This window comes from Marmota marmota, unplaced genomic scaffold, assembly GCF_001458135.2.
Source record: "Marmota marmota marmota unplaced genomic scaffold, marMar, whole genome shotgun sequence".
Lineage (NCBI taxonomy): Eukaryota > Metazoa > Chordata > Mammalia > Rodentia > Sciuridae > Marmota > Marmota marmota.
This window is the reverse complement of record NW_026000136.1, coordinates 7,494,957-7,516,578: the sequence shown is the minus strand read 5'-3', so window position 1 is coordinate 7,516,578 and position 21,622 is coordinate 7,494,957. Positions and strand designations below refer to the sequence as shown.

Genomic DNA, 21,622 nt, shown 5'->3' with positions numbered 1-21,622 from the left:
TTTTCTGAAGAATATCAAATATTACTTTCCCGAGTGGTTGCAGTCCCACCAGTAATGGCTGGGTGTACCTTTTCCCCTGTATCCTCACCAACATTTATTGTTACTTGTATTCTTGATAATTGCCATTCTGACTGGAGAGAGATGGATTCTCAGTGTAGTTTTAATTTGCATTTCTCTAATTGCTAGAAATAATGAACTTTTTTATATATTTGTTGACCTATCATAGTTCTTCTTTGAAGTGTAAGTTCAGTTCCTTTGCCCATTAGTTGATTGGGTAATTGCTTTTTAGTGTTAATTTTTTGAGTTCTTTATATATGTTGGATATTTATTTATTCTGTATTTCAGATGCAGGTAGTAAAGATTTTCTCCTGTTCCATAGGCCCTCTCCTAATGTTCTTGATTGTTTTCTTTGCTGTGAAGCAGCTTTTCAGTTTGATACCATCCCATTCTTTTACTTCTTGTGCCTTAGGAGTCTTGCTGGGGAATTTGGTTCCTAAGTCAATATGATAGAGACTTTTTCCTCTAGTTGGTACAGGGTGTCTAGTCTAATGCCTAGGTCCTTGATCTACTTTGAGTTTGAGTTTTATACAGGGTGAGAGATGGGGGTTTAATTTCTTTTTGCTACATATGGATGGATTTCCAGTTTTTCCAGCACCATTTGTTAAAAAGGCCATCTTTTCTCCAATGTCTGTTTATGGCACTTTTATCTAGTATGAGAGAACTGTATTTATGAGGGTTTGTCACTGTGTCTCCTATTCTGTACTATTGGTCTTCATGTCTGTTTCTGTTCCAATAACATCCCGGTTTTATTACTATAACTCAGTAGTATAAGGTCTGATATTCTGAAGCCACCTGCTTCAGTTTCTTCCTCAGGATTGCTTTGGCTATTCTGGGCCTCTTATATTTTCAAATAAAATTCATGACTTCTTTTCTGTGTCTATGAAGAATCTCAACAGAATTTTAATAGAAAATCCATTAAATCTATACAGCACTTTTGGTAGTATAGCTGTTTTGACAATGTTAATTCTGCCTATCCAAGAACATGGGAGATGTTTACAACTTCTAAGGTCTTCTTTAATTTTTTTCTATAGTGTTCTGTAGTTTTCATTGTAAAGGTCTTTTACCTGTTTTGTTAGATTAATTGGCAAGTATTATATATTTTTTGAGGCTATTGTGAATGGGATAATTTTCCTAATTTCGCTTTCAGTTGATTCATCACTGATACATAGGGACACAATTGATTTATGGGTGTTAGTTTTGTACCCTTCTAGTTTGCTGAACTCATTTATAAGTTTTAGAAGTTTTCTGGTGGAGTTTTTTGTGTTTTCAAACTATAGAGTCATGTCATCAGCAAATAGGGATAGTTTGAGTTCTTTTCCTATTTGTATTCGTTTAATTTCCTTTGTATAATTTCTTGGCTAGAGTTTCCAGGACTATGTTAAACAGGAGTGGTGAAGTGGGTCTTTTCTGTCTTGTTCCAGTTTTTAGAAAAAATGCTTTCAATTTTTCTCAATTTAGAAAAACGTTGGCCTTGGGTTTACCATATATAGCTTTTCCAATGTTGAGCTATGTTCCTACTATTCCTACTTTTTCTAGTGGTTAGAACATGAACAAATGCTGTCTTTTGCAAATCTTTTTCTGCATCTATTGAAATGATCATATGATTCTTTTCTTTAAGTCTATTGATGTGATGAATTATGTTTTTTGATTTCCATATGTTGAACCAAATTTGCATCCCTGGTATGAACATCACTTGATCGTGGTGCATTATATTTTTATTATGTTTTTGTATGCAATTTACCAGTATTTTATTGAGAATTTTTGCATCTGTATTCATCAGATATATGGGTGTGTTTGGAGTGATTTGTTCTCTTGCTTTTTCACATTCTTTTTGTGTCTACCTGTCTAATATTATGGATCTGAGACAGTAGCATTTCTACCCTGTGGAGTTATGATGTCCCTGATGGTTTTAAGTACCTCACCATTTATAGGGAGAAAAATAATAAAAATTGATCAATGAAAAATAAATGGCATCAAAAATATTACATATGAGAAGAGAAAAAACATGAATCTGTATGAATGTCCATAAACCATTACATTCATAATGAAATAAAGAAAATGAAAACAGAAACACATACACAAAGAAAGAGAGAGAGAGAGAGATAAATGAAAAGTTAACGAGTTGTTTCCATTAGAGTTAATAGAGTCTCAGCTTCTTTTCTCTGTAGTTTTAGGTGGGGTCATCTTGTGTGTCATGCTTGCTACACCCATACGGTGGGATTGTTAGGTAGTCTCATAGGCAAAATTCCTGGAGGTGGAATTCATGCTTAATTATGTTCCAGGTTCTTCCCTAAATGCCAGTTGATCTGGAGATTTTAAATCACTGCACCTGCAGGGCCCAGCAATTGCCAGTCTATGTTGGAAGATTAGACCCCAAAAAATCTCCCTTGGTTCTCCTCATGTGGTGAAGGAGCCAATTCTTGGTCTGCTTTGTCACCTGCAGATCCTACTTTTTCTGGTCTTGAATTCAGTCTCCAAATGCAGTCTCTTCTGCTTCTTCCATTTTGAATTTCCAGCCAGAGGAGTCTCTCCCATCTGTTCCTGTAAGCAGCTGGTTTGGAAGGGGTGCAGAGAGCCAGGTGGGTTTCTAAGATCTGTAGATCCCTGGGTAAACCTCTCTCCACATTTTATTTTCTCCTGGCCATTTGGGCACAATCTATATCATGCAATGTGTGTTTGCCAGGCCTGTATTTCAGGCCAACATGGGTTTGCCAGGGAATCTTTTCATGACATTGCAGGCTTATGCAGCTGCCAACCCCCAGCCAGGGCTGCAAAATGGTTCCTGCCTGTGTCCTCTACAGGCAGCCAGGAGGGATGGAGGCTTTTTTTCCCCACACAGGGACATTGTGCAACACACCTTTCCAATTACTCAAGCAGTGTCTTTTAACTCTAAACTCTCCATACCCTAACACACTTCAGGCCTTCTAAAAATGTGGGTTTTTGAATTCCATTTTCCCTGTGTTTTGCTCACAGAGGGACTGCTCTGGCTGATGCCTCTGGCTACAGCAGTGGCAGTAGCATTGGGGATTTTTAAATTTTATTTTATTACATCTACTCTCCTGAGTCTCAGATCTGCTTTGAATGTCCAGTATCAAATTACAGTAAAGTCCTTCCCCCGTTTTCTTTGTTCACCCACCTTGTTGAGAAGCTGCTTTTTTGCTTTCTTTTTTCATACCATGGAACCCAGGAAAACAACTTTCTCTCTTCTGCCATCTTGAAAAACCCCCTAAAAATCTTCACAGCAAAAGAAAAGAGTCAAGAACATGAACAGAAAGCCTACAGAGTGGGAGAAAATCATCATAGGTACCCCTCAGATAAAGCATTAAACTCCACAATATACAAAGAACTGAAAACAATTAATACCAAAACACACACACACACACACACACACACACACACACACACCAGATAATCCAATCAATAAATGGGCAAAGGAACTGAACAGGTATTTCACTGACAAAGAAATATGAATGGTCAACAAATACATGAGGAAATGTTCCACATCTCTAGCAACTAGCGTAATACAAATTAAAACTCACATTTCACACTCCTGTCATAATGGAAATTATCAAGAGTATAAAAGCAATAATAAATGTTTGGGAGGATATGGGGAGAAAGGTACACTCATACATTGCTTGTGGGACTGAAAATTGGCACAACCAATTTGGAAAGTAGTATGCAGATTTTTTTAGAAAACTTGGAATAGAACCACATCTTTTGGAACAGGTTTTTGATGGCTGCTGCAATTGCCTGAGGATATTAGACTTTTGCTCCTTCAGTCTTCCAAACTGGACTCTGCCACTGATTCTCCACAGAGTTTCCAGAAGACTTCAATCTCAGACTAGAGTAAACTTGGACTGGGGTAGTAGCACCATTAATTCCTGTTGTTCTGAGGCTTCAGCCTCTTCTGGACTGTTCAGCTACTGTTTCCATCAGCTCCCCAGCCTGCAGACAGCCATTGTGAACTAACTAGCTTCTGGTCATTTAAGCCAATCTAATAAATCCCCTTTTTATAAGCATACCTCCTGTAGATTCTCTTCCTCTAGTGAACTGTGACTAATAGAGAAATTGGTATTGGGAGTGATTCTAGAGAAACTGAATTTTAAGGATAAATTTTCTTAGTTAGTTTTGTGGTTTCTGGGGTTTGCTCTCTAAATTGGTTAGGGCTAAAATTGTTAAGTCTATTCTACTGGTACTATGGAGATCACTGATAATCCATGGTATGATCTGTTTAAAGAGATTCATAAATTAAATACATTTGATGCTCCCAAGTCCCCACTTATAAAACACAAGGAGTTTAGTAACTCTATATTAAAGATGCCTTTGAACAGTTGTGGAAAACTGAGAAATATGATGGTGTTTGTTGGTTGCTTCTGGCTTCGCTGAACAAAGTAACAGAATGATGACGTTAGAAATGTAGTTTCTCAGCTGCAGATGTACATAAATCGTGTGAAAGCTGCTAAGTCTTCTGTGAAGGACAATCTTCTCTCTTGTAGTGATAGGGATGAAAATCAAACACAAACCCTCATCCTGCAATTGGCTGACTTAAGATCCAAGTTTAACTCTCACCTTTGAAAGTTGTCTGCTATAAATGTGAGGATGCTGCTTGGAAAAAATGAGATCCTGTAAATTGGGATACGAATGTATGGAATGAGGCTAAAAGGTCTGGAAGCATTGAACTCCCATATTCTGATGAGTTTATTTTGTCAGAAGTTGTTGAGTCCCACCCTTAGCCATGACTGAGGCATCCATAATTCTCTGTGGCATTTTCTTCTCTACCTCCCCTGAAAGAAACTATTCCTGTTTTACCTATTACAGTAACAAATTTACATCATCCAGTTGCTCAGCATAAAAACGTTGATACTCTCAGGATCCACCATCACCACCCACTTTTGTCTCCAGGACTCTAACTCGATACAGCTCTTAAGCAGGCTCCTAGAAGTGAGGTTTAGATTGTGACCTACGAGGAGATATGCTACACTCTGAAGGAATTTCTTGAGTTTTCTAAATCATACAAGCATATCCTGGGGATAATTTGTGGGAATGGATTTTAAGGATGTGGAATAATGGTGGAAGGAACATAAAATTAGATCAGGCTGAATTTATTGATATTGGCCCATTAAGCAGAGATTCTAGATTTAATATAATAGCTTGCAGTGTCAAAAAAAAAAAAAGTTACTAACAGTTTGTTTGAATGGTTGGCTGAAGTATGGATCCAAAGATAGCCTACTATGAATGAGCTGGAAATGCCTGACATTCCTTTGTTTACTGTTGATGAAGGAATTCAGAGGCTCAGAGAAATTGGAATGCTGGAGTGGATCTGTCATGTATGACCTTCTTCTCCATACTGGGAGAATCTAGAAGATGTGCCCTTCACCAAAAGTATTAAAAATAAATAAATAAAATAAAACCAGTCATATATATATATCTCCAGTCTAGAAGATGTGCCCTTCATTAAAAGTATTAAAAATATGTATGTGTATATATATAATATATATATTTTACCAGCATCCTTGCTCCTCAGACCATACTAAGGATCTGCAGTCAATCAAACTGGGAGACCTAAATGTGATAGAAATAATTGGACTTTGGGGAAGAAGGGGCCAAGTGGAAGCCCTCAATCACCAAAGACAGGGTGGTCATAGTTACCATAATGGATAGCAAAGGAGAAGAATTGGACAAAATATTCTGATTCTTGTAGATCTCTGTCATTGGCTAATTAACCATGATGTTTCTAGAAGCCAAATAAATGGGAAACCCACCAAATTCTTACTTAATTTATATAATCAGAAAAATGTCAGGACAAATGTACAAAATCCTGCCCTAGATTATAGCAGCAGAGAATCACAACCCCTCAACCACTTCCCAGATTTCAGTCAGTTTACACATCTGGAACCCCCTGAATGAAAGGGAGACCAAGTTCACTTGAGAAAGGACCCTGGTACAGCACCACAAATCTTTACCATTAATTTTTCTCCCATCCTTCCCCAAAGGGACCTAAGGCCTTTTATCTGAGTAACCATGGATTGGGGAAAAGGCAGTGATTCAGCCATTTTGACACAAACACAGGCTCTGAATTGACATTGATTCCAGAAGACCCAAAACATCATTGTGATCCTCTAGTAAAAGTAGCACTTATGGAGGTCAGGTGATCAATGGAGCTTTGGCTAGGGTCTGACTCAGTGGGTCCAGTGAGCCCTCAAACTCATTCTGTGGTTACCTCCCCAGTCCCAGAATGTGTAATTGGGATACATATACTGAGCACTTGGAAAAACTCCCACATTAGTTCTCTCACCTGTGGGGTGAGGGCTATTATGGTGGGAAAGGCTAAATGGAAGCTTTTGCAGTGTCTATACCTGGGAAAATAGTGAATCAAAAGCAATATCACAACCCTGGAGGGATTGCAGAGACTAATGCCACCATCAAGGACTTACTGGATGCAGGAGTGGTGATTCTCACAATATCCCCAACTATCTCTTCTATTTGGCCTATGCAGAAGACGAATGAGTCTTGGAGAATGACAGTTGATAATCATAAGCTTAATCAGATGGTGACTCAAATTGCAGTGGCTGTACCAAATGTGATTTCTTTGTTTTAGCAGATTAATACATCTTCTGGTACCTGGTATGCAGCTATTGGTCTGGCAAATGCTTTTTTATCCATCCCTGTACATAGGGACCACCAGAAGCAATTTGCTTTCAGCTGGAAAGGCCAGCAATATACCTTCACTTCATTCCTCAGGACTATGTCAACTCTCCAGTACTGTGTCACAGTGATCTTAATTTCTTCCTCTTCCATGAGGTATTGCACTGGTCCATTATATCAATGACATTAGGATTGGACAAATTGAGCAAGAGCTAGCAACCACTCTGAACTTGCTTGTGGAGCATTTTCATATCAGAGGATGGGAAATAAATCCCACTAAAATTCAAGGGCCTTCAACTTCAGTAAAGTTTCCAGGAGTGGTGTGGGGCCTACCAACTATCTCTTCTAAGGTAGAGAATCAGTTGTTGCATCTGGCCCCTCCTACAAATAAAAAAGAAGCACAATGCCTGGTGAGCCTTTTTGGATTGTGGAGGCAGCACATGCCTCATGTGGGTGTGTTACTTCATTCCATCTATCATGTGGCTAGAAAAGGTTCTTGTTTTGAGTGAGGTCCAGAGCAGGAGAAGACTGCAACAGGTCCAGGCTGCTGTGCAGGCTGCTCTGCCACTTGGGCAATATGACCTGTCAGACCCAGTGATTCTTGAGGTTTCAGTGGCAGATAGCGACACTGTCTGGAGCCTTTGGCAAGCACCCATAGGTGAATCACATACAAGGCCCTTGGGATTTTGGAGCAAGGCCCTGCAATCATCTTCAGACAATTACTCTATCTTTTAAAAACAGCTTTTAGCCTGCTACCAGGCCTTAGTGGAAACTAAGCAGTTGACCATGGGCCACCAGTTTACTATGCAACCTGAGCTGCCCATCAAGAACTGGGTGTTAAATGACCCACCAAACCATAAATCTGGATGTGCATGGCAGCACTCTTTTCATCAAGTGGAAGTGGTACATGCGTAATCAGGAGTAGACAGGACCTGAGGTGACATGTAGGTTGCATAAAGAAGTGGCCCAAATGCCCAAGGAATCTACTGCAGTACCTTTTGTCCCTCAACATGAACCTATGGCTTCATGGTGTGTACCTTATGATCAATTAATAGAGTAGAGAAGAGAAGACTAGGACCTGGTTTACAGACAGTTCTGCACAATATGCTGGTACCACCCAGAAGTAAACAGCTGCAATACTGCTGCTCCTTTCTGGAACAACCCTGAAGGAAAATGATGAAGGGAAATCTTCACAATGGGCAGAACTTCAGGCAATACAGTTGGTCGTGCATTTTGTCTGGAATGGCCAGATGTGCAACTGTTTACTGATCGTGGGCCAGTGGTTTGACTGACTGGTCAGGGAACTGCTACAAACACAATTGGAAAATTGGCAGCAAAGACATTTGGAGAAGAAATATGTGGATAGATCTGAATAGGCAAAGGATGTGAAGATATTTTTGTCTCAAGTAAATGCCCGCCAAAATGTGTCCTTAGCAGAGGAGAAATTTAATATTCAGGTGATTCTATAGATAGCTGTAAACCTCTTTCTCTAGCCATCCCTGTCATTGCCCAATGAGCTCATGAACAAAGTAGTCATGTTGGCAGGGATGGTGGTTATGAACGGGCTGTAGCATGGACTTCCACCCGCCAAAGCTAATCTGGCTACAGTCCCTGCTTAGTGCCCAACTTGCCAGCAGCAGAGACTGATCATAACCCCCAGTATGGCATAATACCCCAATGAGATCAGCCAGCAACCTGTGGCAGGTTGATTATATTGGACCACTTCCATCATGGAAGGGGTAATAGTTTATCCTTACTTATTCTGTGTATGGATACTTATTCTGTGTATGGGTTGCCTTCCCTTCATGTAGTGCTTCAGCCAAAACCACCATCCATCAAGTTACAGAATGCCGTATCCATCATCATGTTACTCTGCACAGCATTGCTACAGACCAAGGAACTCACTTCACAGCTAAAGAAGTGAGGCAGTGGGCTCATGCTCATAGGATTCATTGTTCTTACCCAGTTCCTCACCACCCTGAAGCAGCTGGTTTGCTAGAATGATGGAATGGACTTTTGAAGATGCAGTTGCAATGCCAGCTAGGTGGTAATACCATTGCAGGGCTGGGGAAAGGTTCTCCAGAAGGCTGTCTATACTATAAACCAGTGTTTAATGTATAGTACTATATCTCCTGTTGCTAGAATTCATGGGTCCAGGAATTAAGGGATGAAGACTAGAATGGTACTACTCACCATTACCACTAGTAACCCACTAGGAAAAATTTTCCTTCCTGTCGCTGCAATCTTATGCTCTGCTGGCCTAAAATTCTTAGTTCCAAAGGAGAAATGCTTCTGGTGATAGATAAAACAGTGACTTCATTAAGTTAAAGTTAAGGCTACCCCTGGCCACTTTGGGCTCCTTATGTCTCTGAGTCAATAGGTTAAGAAAGAAGTTACATTGCTGGGGCAGGTGATTGATCCAGGTTACCATAGGGAGGTTGGCCAGTTACTCCACAATGAAGATAAGGAAACATACTCCTGGAGTGCAGGAGATCCCTTAGGACTTCTCTTGGTATTACCCTGTCCTGTTAAGGTCAGTGGGAAACTATAAAAACCAGGCAAGACTACAAATGTCTCAGACCCTTCAGAAATGAAGGTGTGGGTCATACCTCCAGGTAAAGAGCCAAGACCTGCTGAGGAGCTTGCTGATGGTAGAGGGAATGAAGAATAGGTAGTAGAAAACATACTCATAAATACCAACTATGGCCATATGACCAGTTTCAGAAATGAGCATTGTAATTGCCATTGAGATTTCTTTCCTAGTATATGTTTGTGCATACTTATGCATTAAGAGGAAATGTTTGTTACTCTTATGTTATTCATTATGTAATGTAGTATTGATTGACTTAACATCAGTATTTAAAGTAATGTTTTTATTTTCCTTCTATTCTGGTGAAAGAACTAGTGCATTTCAGTTTGTACAAAGGATAGTTACATGAGACAGAATTATGACCTTGTTACTGTGTTTATTTGGAGATTAAGTACGATGTAAAATGTCATGTTTGGATATCAAGTTGACAAGGGTGTAGATATAATTGTTAATTTGAATTGTCAAGTTGATTGGATTAAGAGATGCCAAAGATTTAAGAGGCTTGTAGCAACAGTAAGTGTTGCCAAGGATGTGGGAAAAAGTTGCTGATGGGACTGAAAATTGGTACAACCATTTTGGAAAGCATTGTGGAGACTACTAAGAAAACTCGGAATGGAACCACCATTTGACCCAGCTGTCCCACTCCCATGTTTATACACAAAGGACTTAAAATCATCATACTAGAGTGACGCAGGTACATCAATATTTATAACACCTAATTTCAGAATATTTAAGGAATGGAACCAAGCCAGGTGCTCTTCAACAGATGAATGGATAAAGAAAATGTGGTGTATACAATGGTATATTACTCAGCCTTAAAAAAGAATGAAATTATGGCATTTGCAGATAAATGGATAGAGCTGGAGAATATTATGCTAAGTGAAATAAGCCAACCCCAAGAAATCAAACACTGAATGTTATCTCTGATAATGAATGCTAGTCCATAATGGGGGATGGAGAATGAAGGAATTTTGGATTGTGCAGAGGGGAGTGAGAGGATGGGAATTATGGTGGAATGAGACAGATATTATAACCCTGTATACTTGAATAATTACACTATCAGTGTGACTCTGCATCATATTCAGCCAGAGGAAGAAGTTGTGCTCTATTTGTGTACAGTGTGTCAAAATGCATTCTGCTGTCATGTATGACTAATTAGAAGGAATTTTTTAAAAGCCACAATCTGAAAATGATTTATAAATTCTCAAAAAATTGATATATATTATTTTCATTTAAGTAAAAATTTGTTTTTTAATATATAAAAAATTAACATTTTATGTAAACATATAGAAAACAAAATATTTTTTTTTCATTTTGTCTTCTCAGAACTGCACTGTTCAGCAAATTATTTTAAAATTCATACTTTCCTTTGACTTTAATGTTTTGTTTCTTCTGAATTCCATATCATAAAAAACTTGGGTAAAAATCAAGCTTTACCATTTACTGAAAGTGTTTCATAAAACATCATGAAAGATGAATAATATCCTGCTATCACACTAGTTTGGGTTTTACAAATTAAGATATGAAAGCCTCTTGAAGTGTTATGTATACATTTGAAATGATCTAAATGGACTCTTACTGCCATTTGCTATTTTAATGACATACATAAATCCCATTAAATATTTGAACTAAAATTTATCAATGAATGTTTCCTTAGTGGTCTACCTCATTGCAATTAAATTTTTTCTCTTGTACCAATGTTATCGGAATCATGAGAGAGCTTCCTACATATTCAGAAATCCAGGCCCCATCAACTACTGAATCAAAGTCTGTATTTTAGTAATTCTCTGATTCATCTTTGTACAATTAAAAATTGAGAATTACCCTTAATTACCATAATTTCTTTATCTGAGTATCATACAATTTATTTTATAAAATACAAAATGCAATTAAATGAATATTCTTTTATGGATGCTTTAATTTTACATTATATTTCATAGAAGTAAAATATATACACTCTTTTGGCCCTATTGTTCTCTTTCCTCAGCTAGATAATAGAGAAAATATCACTATGTTTAAAAGTATGTTATTGAATAACTAAAATCACTTACTTACATGCAAGCCATTTTTACTAACTCTCATTTCAACTTCAAATTAAAAGCCCTGTGATGGATCATTTGCTCAATGTGCTATTTATTTGCCTATTTTTCAGGATATGCTGACATTCAGGGATGTGGCCATTGATTTCTCTGAGGAGGAATGGAAGTTCCTTAAGCCTGCTCAGCGTGATTTATATAGAGATGTGATGTTAGAGAACTACAGAAACCTCGTCTTCCTGGGTAAGCATAACTTCCCTTCAGAATTTCTAATTAATTATCAATATTTAATTTCCTTCCTTTGTAGAATATATTTTGGGAGTTTCTTCTCTGCATGAATGCATTCATGAAAAATGATTGGTACAGACAAGAAAATATTAATGATTTTGTTTAGTCTTTAATCTCTCCTTCTCTTGGTTTGATATATATCCTTCACTTTGATAAGTGGCACTTAGAGTAATTTAGCAATGTAAAATATTGTGGCCTACACAATGCAGAAAACACACTTGAGAGACCTAAAGGTCAATGAGGAAGCCATACTTAAAAATGCTTATTGAGAAGTTATCCAGCCTTGACCCCCGCCCCCCCCCCCAAAAAAAATGTTCAGAAGTCTGGGTTTGTTCCTATTGTTATCATAGAATAGCTTGCACTCCCCTGTGTTATTGTGTTTTCAAATTCATTAAAGCCTCCTCCTTTTCCTTCAGTGGTTACCCAGTACATTCAAATTAACAACCTAAACACTCCCCTTTGCTTATGAGGGTCAGCATGGTCCGACAAGTTTTCCATTGTTTTTGGGTCTGTAGGAAATCTGGGCACATTTATAGAGACATCAAGGTCAAACCTTTGTAATATATTAATATCATAAAATAGTTTCTCATATTATTTATATATTTATTTAATACAATTCCCTTATCAGAGCTCTTTATGAATTCTTATAATGATTTTTTTTGTGTGTAAAAATGTTCTGCCATATAATGATGTCAAGATTTGCAATGCTGCTGTTTTGGGGTCAGTAATCAAAGGTGTAATAATATAAAAATAGTTACAGGTGTCATTATATAAAATTGTTTTTAAAATACTATATCTGTTATTTAAATTGTGTTGGTTAAATTTCTTTTTATTCATTTTTTTCTGTCATTTTATAGCATTTTCATGTTATAAAGTAGGTTTCCTCATATCATTTAATAATGCTTTATTTTTCCCTATATTTTATGATCCGATGATAGTTTCCATTACTTTACAAATAGGATAATGTAAGTTGAAATTAATATATGTATGATCCTTGTTTCTATATATATCAATAAAATTACATGTGCTTTTACTTGTACAAATATTACAACTGTTATGACTTTTATATTTTATTTAGATTGGTTTCTCATCTTGCCTATGTATATATTCATGGAAATTTGTTGTATGTAAATGTAATATAGATTGAATCCAGGGATGCTCTAAGAGTGAGCTACAATTCCATTTATATGTGAAAAATGATTCTCATTGTTATTGAAGATAGACTTGAATTTGCAATTCTCCTGCTTCAGAATTGCTAATAGCTAGCATTACATGCAAATCCATCATACATTGTTAAGTTTATTCTTATTTATGTAGTCCTTTAAAAATAACTTGAAAAATTTTGCAAGTTTGTTTCTTTTATTTATTATTTGAAATTTTAATTGTGATCAAACCATAAAACAAAATATGCTGTCTATATCGTTTCAATTATGCTTTCCAGTCTTGTTAATTCTAATTGTTTTATATAAAGTTTTTACCTGTAAAATCAAAAAATCAATTCCCATGTAAACAAGGGCTCATTTTTGTCTCCCCTACAACAATTATCATTCTCATTTCTGTTCAGACCATTTTTAAGTTTAATTCTAGAATTCTACCATGTTTGTCTTTTTTGTTACTTATTTAATGTACTTTAGATTTATCCTTATTATATATTTTGCAAAATTTATTAATTTTGACTTAAAAAATATTCTAGTTTGTATATCCCAAATTGTATTATCCACTCATTTCAAGGATGTTTTGTTTGCCTCATTATCATGGATCTGATTTATAATATTGTAACAAACATTGGAGGGCAAAATATTTAATTTGCAATATATGTGAGGGCTTATTATTGTCAGCAAAATTGTATACACTTATCTGTATTGTTATCAGCATTGAAAGTTAAATTCTATACCTTTTACTGTGTTTTAATTCATGAAACAGCTTTCTTTCAATTTTATTTTTGTGTGTGTTTTGAATATTTCAGGAGTATTGATACAATTTAGAGATTCTATAAAATTTCTAAAATAGTTTTATCTGTTTCTGCAATACAAAACATTAATTTTCTTTTACTTTACAGTAAGTAGGAATTGGTGTCTCCTCGTATTACAGTGTTGCTTTCTATTTCTTTATACAATTCTCTCAATCTTAGCTTTTTATATTTGAGAAGTTTGATTTTAGTTATAAATCTATCTGCTGTTATTGCAGTATCCACAGGAAAGTTCTTTTTATCTTTGTATAATATTCTACATTGCCTCTTTTCAAAGAAAAAAACTCATAACTTTTCATTTTAAACTGTGTTATCTGTATTATTATTTTGCCAGCCCACTTTTTTTTTTTTTTTTTTGGGGGGGGGGTCTCTTTTTATAACATTCTTATATCCTTTGCTTTTAGTCTACTTGTGGCCTTAGGTTTAGAATCCCTTATAGATTACATAGTTGTATTTTGTTAGATTTAATTCTATTAGTCAAGCTTTTTGCTTTGGTTGTTGGCATCAAATAATCAAATAATGCAGTTTTAATGAAATAAATTTCTAAAAGTGATGAATTTAGTACTCCTACTGTGTAAGGTTTTTTTTTACTTCTTATATAATTGTTTTTCCTACTTATTGGTTTAATTTATGGTTCATTGATTTTATAGTGACATACTTGGATTCCTCTTCCATTTGCCTTCTATGAATATTAATTTTTTCATTTACATGGATATTTTTTAAAGATCACTGGTTTACACTATTTTAATGTGGTAAAAAATTAACTTCACTTCCTTTTAAAATTCAGTATATTTATTTATCTTTTCAAAATTACTTTGATTTATACCTGTTATTTCACATTAACAATTTGATGTTGATTTTTATGCTTTTTTTCTTTCAAATTCCATTGCAAATTAATGATTTTATGTACCATTATTAAAGTAATATGGAATTATTTTATGGGACTTTTTGAAGAAAACATTAAAATTTTATATGTTAAATTATTGTGCAGGTTTATTTTTCAGTATGAAGGATTCCCTTTAGTATTTTGGGGGGGACAAGCCTAGTGGTAATGAATTTGGGGCATTTGTATATCTTTAAATTCTTTGTTTTTCTTCACCTTTGAAAAGCAGTATTTCTTGATATACTATTCTTGGTTGGTAATTTTATTCTTTCGCCCCTTTGGTAATATTTACAACTACTGTATTTTAATATTTCTACTAAGGAATTCACTATTGATTATACCTTTCTAGGTGACGCATCTTTTTCTCTTGCTGTTCTCAAGATTCTCTTTTTGTGAATTTTAAAACTTTGATGAAAATGTGCTTTGAGCATGTCTGGTTTTCACTCCTGTACATAACTGAGCTTCTTGGATTTTTATTTCTATTTTCTTATAATTTGTCACACCTTTTTATTTGTTCTGGGGGTGGAACCTAGGGGTACTTTACCAGTATGTTTCATCCTCAGCGCTTTTTTTCTTTTTTTTCCAGTACTAGGGATTGGACTCAGGGTACTTGACCACTGAGCCACATCCCCAGCCCCATTTTATATTTTGTTCAGAGACAAGGTCTCACTGAGTTGCTTAGCTTAGTTACTTTTGCTGAGGCTGGCTTTGAACTCACAATTCTCCTACCTCAGCCTCCCGAGCTGCTGGGATTATAGGCATGCACATGGTGCTTGACTCCTCTGCACTTTTTTTTTATTTACGTATTTATATGCTTTCTGTTAACAATTTTTTTTGTCTGAATTTGGCTCACTAAACCTCTTTCTAATGGTTATTTAGGGTTCATTTAGTAATTTATATCTCTCACTTTCCTAATGTTCAATTCCTCATGTCTTGTTACTTCAATTAAGCCATGTTTTTGTTTGTCTTTGTTTGCTGCACTATTTTTAATTGATTTGTCCATTTAAAAACTAGCCAACAATAGATTATATAGTCATTTTGGAAACAGTGTGGAAATTTTAAAATAAATGAAAAATAGACAAGCACAGAGCTCCATGCTTGTAATGCCAGCTAACTGGGAACATATGCAAGAAGATTTTTCATGTTTGAAGCAAGTCACAACTTAGCAACAGCATGTGTCAAAATTAACAACTTTAAAAGAACTCGTCTTGTAGTTTTTTGGTACAGAACCCTTGGGCTTAGTTCCAAGCCCCACACATCAAAATTTAAAAGGAGCATGACCCTGTGATCCAGAAATACAAATACTTAATGTGTATCCACAGGAGGTTAAATCCACATGTTGAAGAAATAGCTCTACTATTGTGTTCAGTGCAAACATTTCTCACAATAGTGAAGATTTTGTCTCAACCTATATGCCCAACAATGTTTGAATGAATGAAAATATGGTCTTTATACCCAATTAATACTTAACCATAAAAAAGAAATATCTTGTCATTTAAATTGGCATTGAATGTACGTCCAGGACTTTGCATTAAGTGAAATAATGCAAACACAGAAAGTCAGTTACAGGAGCATCTGATTCATGTGTGGAAGACAGAAATGTGAGAGTGAAATTGTGGTCATTGGGTAGTGTGTTTTGTGGAGAGTTGGCATATTTTTGGTCAAAGTCAGCAAGTTTTTATTTTAATGGACGTAGAAGGTCAAGAGTTCTATTGTACTACATGGTGAGTACAGTATATTGTGTTCTTGATTTGATTAATGGTAATAGAATGAATGCAATATAGTCTAAGCACAAAAGTGATAATTATATGAAAATATGCATGTGTTCATTCACTAGATTTACAGACACACACACACACACACACTAAAATATCATGATATGCTTGATAAATACATAAAGTTTAATTTTTAATGAAACAAATGAGATAATAACACATTTAAAAATAAAAAGTTATTTTCCTTGATTGTCATGTGTTGGCTTCATCCAGGTAATATAGAAATAGGCTCTGCCGGGTATTTATTGCCTCTCAATATTATTTTCAAGTTGTCTCCAGGTCTCAATGTAATGGTAGATAGAAACCAGTGTTCAGACTGCCTCCAACTAAGTCACAGGTGTTTGCATCTGTTTCATATTTCCCTTATTCCATTGAGTGAGAAAGGAATTAGTAGATTTTTTTTCATAATTTCTGAATGCCATATTATGGACATGGAAGGGGTATAATTGATAAAAGTAACACATTTTCCTTCCTGATACTATTATTCCTCTCCTTAGTAATTTACTAATCTTGGATTCTCTGATTTCTAAGATGGTTTGAACAGTTCTCAGAAAGTGATTTTGTCTATACATTTTTATTTAGTTTATATGTTCTGGGTGTAATTATGACTTTGGATTTACTCCTCTGTTACTCTATTGATGTACTGATATTTCTATAATTTTATGTGTGATGTTTGCAAAACATTCATTCCAGTCTAGTAGGTAAAATAGTTGTTATTTTGGGGGCTGGGGATGGGCTCAAGCGGTAGCATGCTCAGCTGGCATCGCACGGCGCTGGGTTTGATCCTCAGCATCACATACAAATAAAGATGTTGTGTCCACCGAAAACTAAAAAATAAATATTAAAAAATGTTCTCTCTCTCTCTCTCTCTCTCTCTCTCTTTAAAAAAAATAATTGTTATTTTTATATGTTTCAGCCATGACTTCTCATCATACTCAAGAATTTTCACCAGAGGAGGGCATAAAACATATATTTCAACATGTGGTAAAGGAAAAGAATGAAAATCATGACCTTGACAGTATACAACTAAGGAAAATATGGGAAATTGTATGTGAGAATGAAAGTAAGAAATTACATTATAAGGGAAAAAACCTACTAGCCATAAATATTCATAATGAAAATTTCACTGTCAACAGACATCAAGAACGTTTAATATCTCAGGAAATAATTCAACTTATGCCAGTTATTTTTCAGGAGCTATATATATCTTTAAGAATGAATCCACAGCAATTTTTGAAGCATATAATTTTTCATAATGAAAATATGGAAGATTTGAAAAGACATCTAGTTTATGCTTCAATTTTTAATTTGACAATTATCAAAGGTAGTGTTGAGTTAAATGTCCAGTCAAACATTTTCAGAGACAAGAAATTTAAAACTGAAGGACAAGTTTTTAAAAGTTTTACAAAATGCCCAATATTCTGCAATGAACGAATCATTTCTCCTCGTGCCCCAATGTGCTATTTTAACAACTGTGAAAAGGTCCACAGTTACCCATTATTGCTTAATAAAAATCCAGATACAGGTTTGTGGAAATTATGCTTCATCAATAATGAAACAGATGATGCTTTTAGCCAGCTCTCTGCCCTAAATAGTTATCACTGTGTTCATATTGTTCATGAAAAATATGAGTATAGAGACACTCATAAAAAGTATAGCATTGATTGCAATCTGAGAAAAAATAAATATACCCAGTTTTCAAAGAACCTTTACAAAGATGAAAAATGTTGGAAAGTCTTATTTCAATGCTCAAAACTTATTATTCAGACAAATATTTATAGGCACGACAAGTCCTGCAAGTGTAACTTATGTGAAAGAGCTCTTAATGAAATTGCAAACCTTACCCAATACAAGAAAATTCATATTGAAAGAGATCCCAATATGTTCAAACAATGTATGACAGCACTTGATTGTTCATACCTTTCTAAACAACACCAATATTATTGTAGGGATAAGCCCTGCAAATTTCAAGAGTTTCACAATACTGTTAATCAAATGTCACTCCCTGTTAAGCATCAGACAATTCATACTCAAGAGAAGGCCTGCAAATATAAAGAATGTGTCAAAGCCGTTAGCCATTTCTCAACCCTTTCTGAACATCTGAGATGGAATAACAGTGACAAACTCTACAAATGTAAAGAATGTGACAAACTTGTTTATCAAAGCTCACTTGATACTAAACACCAGAGAATTCATCCTGGAGAGCAAGACTACTGTTGTAAAGGATGTGACAAATCCTTAAAGAATTCTTCAAACCCTTCTCAATATCAAAAGAGTGATAGTGAAAATAAGTCCTACAAATGTAAAGAATGCAACAATACCTTTAATAAAATCCAAAATCTTACTCGTCACCAGACAATTCATACTGGACAGATGCACTACAAATGTAAAGAATGTGAGAAAGATTTTTATCAAAAATCACACCTTGTTGATCACCAGAGAATCCATACTGGAGAAAAACCCTACAGATGTGAAGAATGTGGCAGAGCTTTTTATCGAAGGTCACACCTTATTAGCCACCAGAGTATTCATAGTGGAGAGAAGCCTTACAAATGTGAAGAATGTGACAAAGCTTTTTATCGAAGATCACATCTTACTTACCATCAGAAAATTCATACTGGAAAGAAGTCCTACAAATGTGAAGAATGGTGCAGAATGTTTAATGAAAAAACATCACTTACTCAACACCAGACTCTGAATACTGGAGAGAAGCCGTATAAATGTTTAGAATGTGACAGAGCTTTTTTTCAAAGATCACACCTTGTCAGCCACCAGAGAATTCATACTGGTGAGAAGCCCTACAAATGTGAAGAATGTGAAAAAGCTTTTTATCGACGGTCACACCTTGTTAGCCACCAGAGAATTCATACTGGAGAGAAACCCTGCAGATGTGAACAATATGGCAAAGCTTTTAATGAAAGAATATTACTCACTCAACATCAGAATATCCACACTGGAGAGAAGTCACACAAATGTAAAGTATGTGAAAAAGCTTTTTATCGACGGTCACACCTTGTTAGCCATCAGAGAATTCATACTGGAGAGAAGCCCTACAAATGTGAACAATGTGGCAAAGCTTTTTATCGACGATCACACCTTATTAGCCACCAGAGAATTCATACAGGAGAAAAGCCATACAAATGTGAAGAATGTGCCAAAGCTTTTTATCAAAGATCACACCTTGTTAACCACCAGAGAATTCACACTGGAGAGAAGCCCTACAAATGTGAAGAATGTGGCAAAGCTTTTATTCAAAAATCACACTTTATATGCCATCAGAGAATTCATACTGGAGAGAAACCCTACAAATGTGAAAAGTGTGATGAAGCTTTTAATGAAAGAAAATCACTTACTCAACATCAGAGTATTCATACTGGAAATAAACCATACAAATGTGAAGAATGTGACAAAGCTTTCATTCAAAGATCACACCTTGTTAGCCACCAGAAAATTCATACTGGAGAGAAGCCTTATAAATGTGAAGAATGTGGCAAAGCTTTTTATCAAAGATCAAACCTTTGTAGTCACCAGAGAATTCATACTGGAAAGAAACCCTACAAATGTGAGGAATGTGGCAAAGCTTTTTATCAAAGATCACACCTTGTTTACCACCAGAGAATTCATACTGGAGAGAAGCCATACAAATGTGAGGAATGTGGCAAAGCTTTTTATCGAAGATCACATGTTACTAGCCACCAAAGAGTACATAAAGGAGGAAAGTCCTGCAAATTGAAGAGTTGAAAAGCTTTAAATGAAAGAGTATCACATACTCTACACCAGAGTATCCATACTAAGCAGAAGCCCTACAAATGTGAAAATGTAAGAAACAGTTTTATCACAGATCACACTTTTTTAATCGCCAGAGAATCTTGCTGGAGAAAAGGCCTAGACGTGGAGAATGTGGAAAAGCCTTTTATTGAAGATCACACCTTATTTGCCATCAGATAATTCATGCTGTAGACAAGCCATAAAAATATGAAGAATATGGCAAAGCTTTTTGATGAAGAGCACACCTTATTTGCTACCAGAATTCATATTGGATAAAAGCCCTACAATGTGAAGACTATGGCAGAGCCTTTTTATCAAAGATCACACATTATTTCCACCAGAGTATCATAATGGAGAGAAACCCTGCAAATGTAAAGAATGCAACAAAGCATTTATTTGATCACCACAGTATTTATGCTGGAGGGAAGCCCTACATATGAGAACAACATGCACAGCTTTTAATCAAATATTAGAGGTTCTTGATATTGAAGAGAAACTCTACTAATGAGTGTATTGTACCAATTCTTTTAGGAATGGTTCAACCTGTATTCCACACCATAAGAATCATAGCAGAGAGAAATTATTCAAATGTAAAAAAATGTGACCATCTCCCAACAATCACAATTTACTAAGCAACTGAGAATACATACTTGTGAAAGAGAGTATAAGTGAAAAATTATTGCAAATCTCATAGCTAATCTCAAACATTACTAAAGACTGGAAAAATCCATATTTTGTAAATTAAAATAATGTTTCCAAGCCTTTATTCAAATTTTCAACTTTCTTAAGCATCTAAAACCTAATACCTGTAGTGAAGGTGGCACAGCATTTTTCTAAAATATATGCCTTAGATAGCATGAAAGTATTTACAATAAATAAACAAGAAATATTTTTAAAAAGCATAATAAATTTTTCATCTTTATCTTGTATCTTGATGCATATGAGGATTGGTAAGAAAGAAATCATTTTAATAATCAAAATAGGCAATTGGCTTTAAGTTTGCTAAAAATTTATTAAACATCTCATTAGCTGATGTGATAGAAATAATGAAATTCTCAAAATACAGCATAGTGCATATAAGTCATATATAAGGATATAAATTTCTTATAAATGAAATATTACTTAGTGTTCCCACTTTGAAAACCAGAAAAAACCCACAATTCTCACATAGTTGATTATATAATAATTCTGGGGGGGGGTTCTGTTTGTTTGTTTGTTTGAGATTTGATCCTAAATTTGAATTCTTTAATTTTTATTTTTTGTACTATAAATTGAACTCAAGGGAACTTAAGTACTGAGCCACATACCCAGGCATTTTATTTTATTTTATTTTATTATTTTATTATCTCCATAAGTTGCTTAGGAGCTTGCTAAGTTACTGAGGCTGACTTTGAACTTAAAATTCCTTCCTTCCAAATCACTGGGATTATAGGCATGGGACACCACATCCATCTTACAGTGCATTTTTACAATTATTCACATTTTGTTTGCAGTTTGTGAATAAATATAGTCAATGGTTGTTAATAGGTTAACACTGTCATGTATTTAATCATGTCATTATATCACAGATAGTACACTATTCCATGTTATTAAAAATTCTTTATAACA

The 21,622-nt window shown here is 35.3% G+C and overlaps 1 protein-coding gene and 1 pseudogene across 1 annotated transcript in view; both read left to right on the top strand.

Annotated features, from left to right (window-relative positions):
- The window catches only part of LOC125611154, a 55,647-nt pseudogene extending 46,643 nt beyond the window's left edge, over window positions 1–9,004 (top strand).
- Window positions 1–21,304, top strand: part of LOC107155908 (zinc finger protein 665-like) — a 47,702-nt gene extending 26,398 nt beyond the window's left edge. The window contains exons 2-3 of the mRNA XM_048785387.1: window positions 11,448–11,574; window positions 17,163–21,304. Coding sequence (XP_048641344.1) covers window positions 11,451–11,574; window positions 17,163–19,987 — 2,949 coding nt within the window. The 5' untranslated portion in view covers window positions 11,448–11,450 and the 3' untranslated portion in view covers window positions 19,988–21,304. The remainder of the gene's footprint in view (window positions 1–11,447; window positions 11,575–17,162) is intronic.
- The last annotated feature ends 318 nt before the right edge of the window (window positions 21,305–21,622 follow it).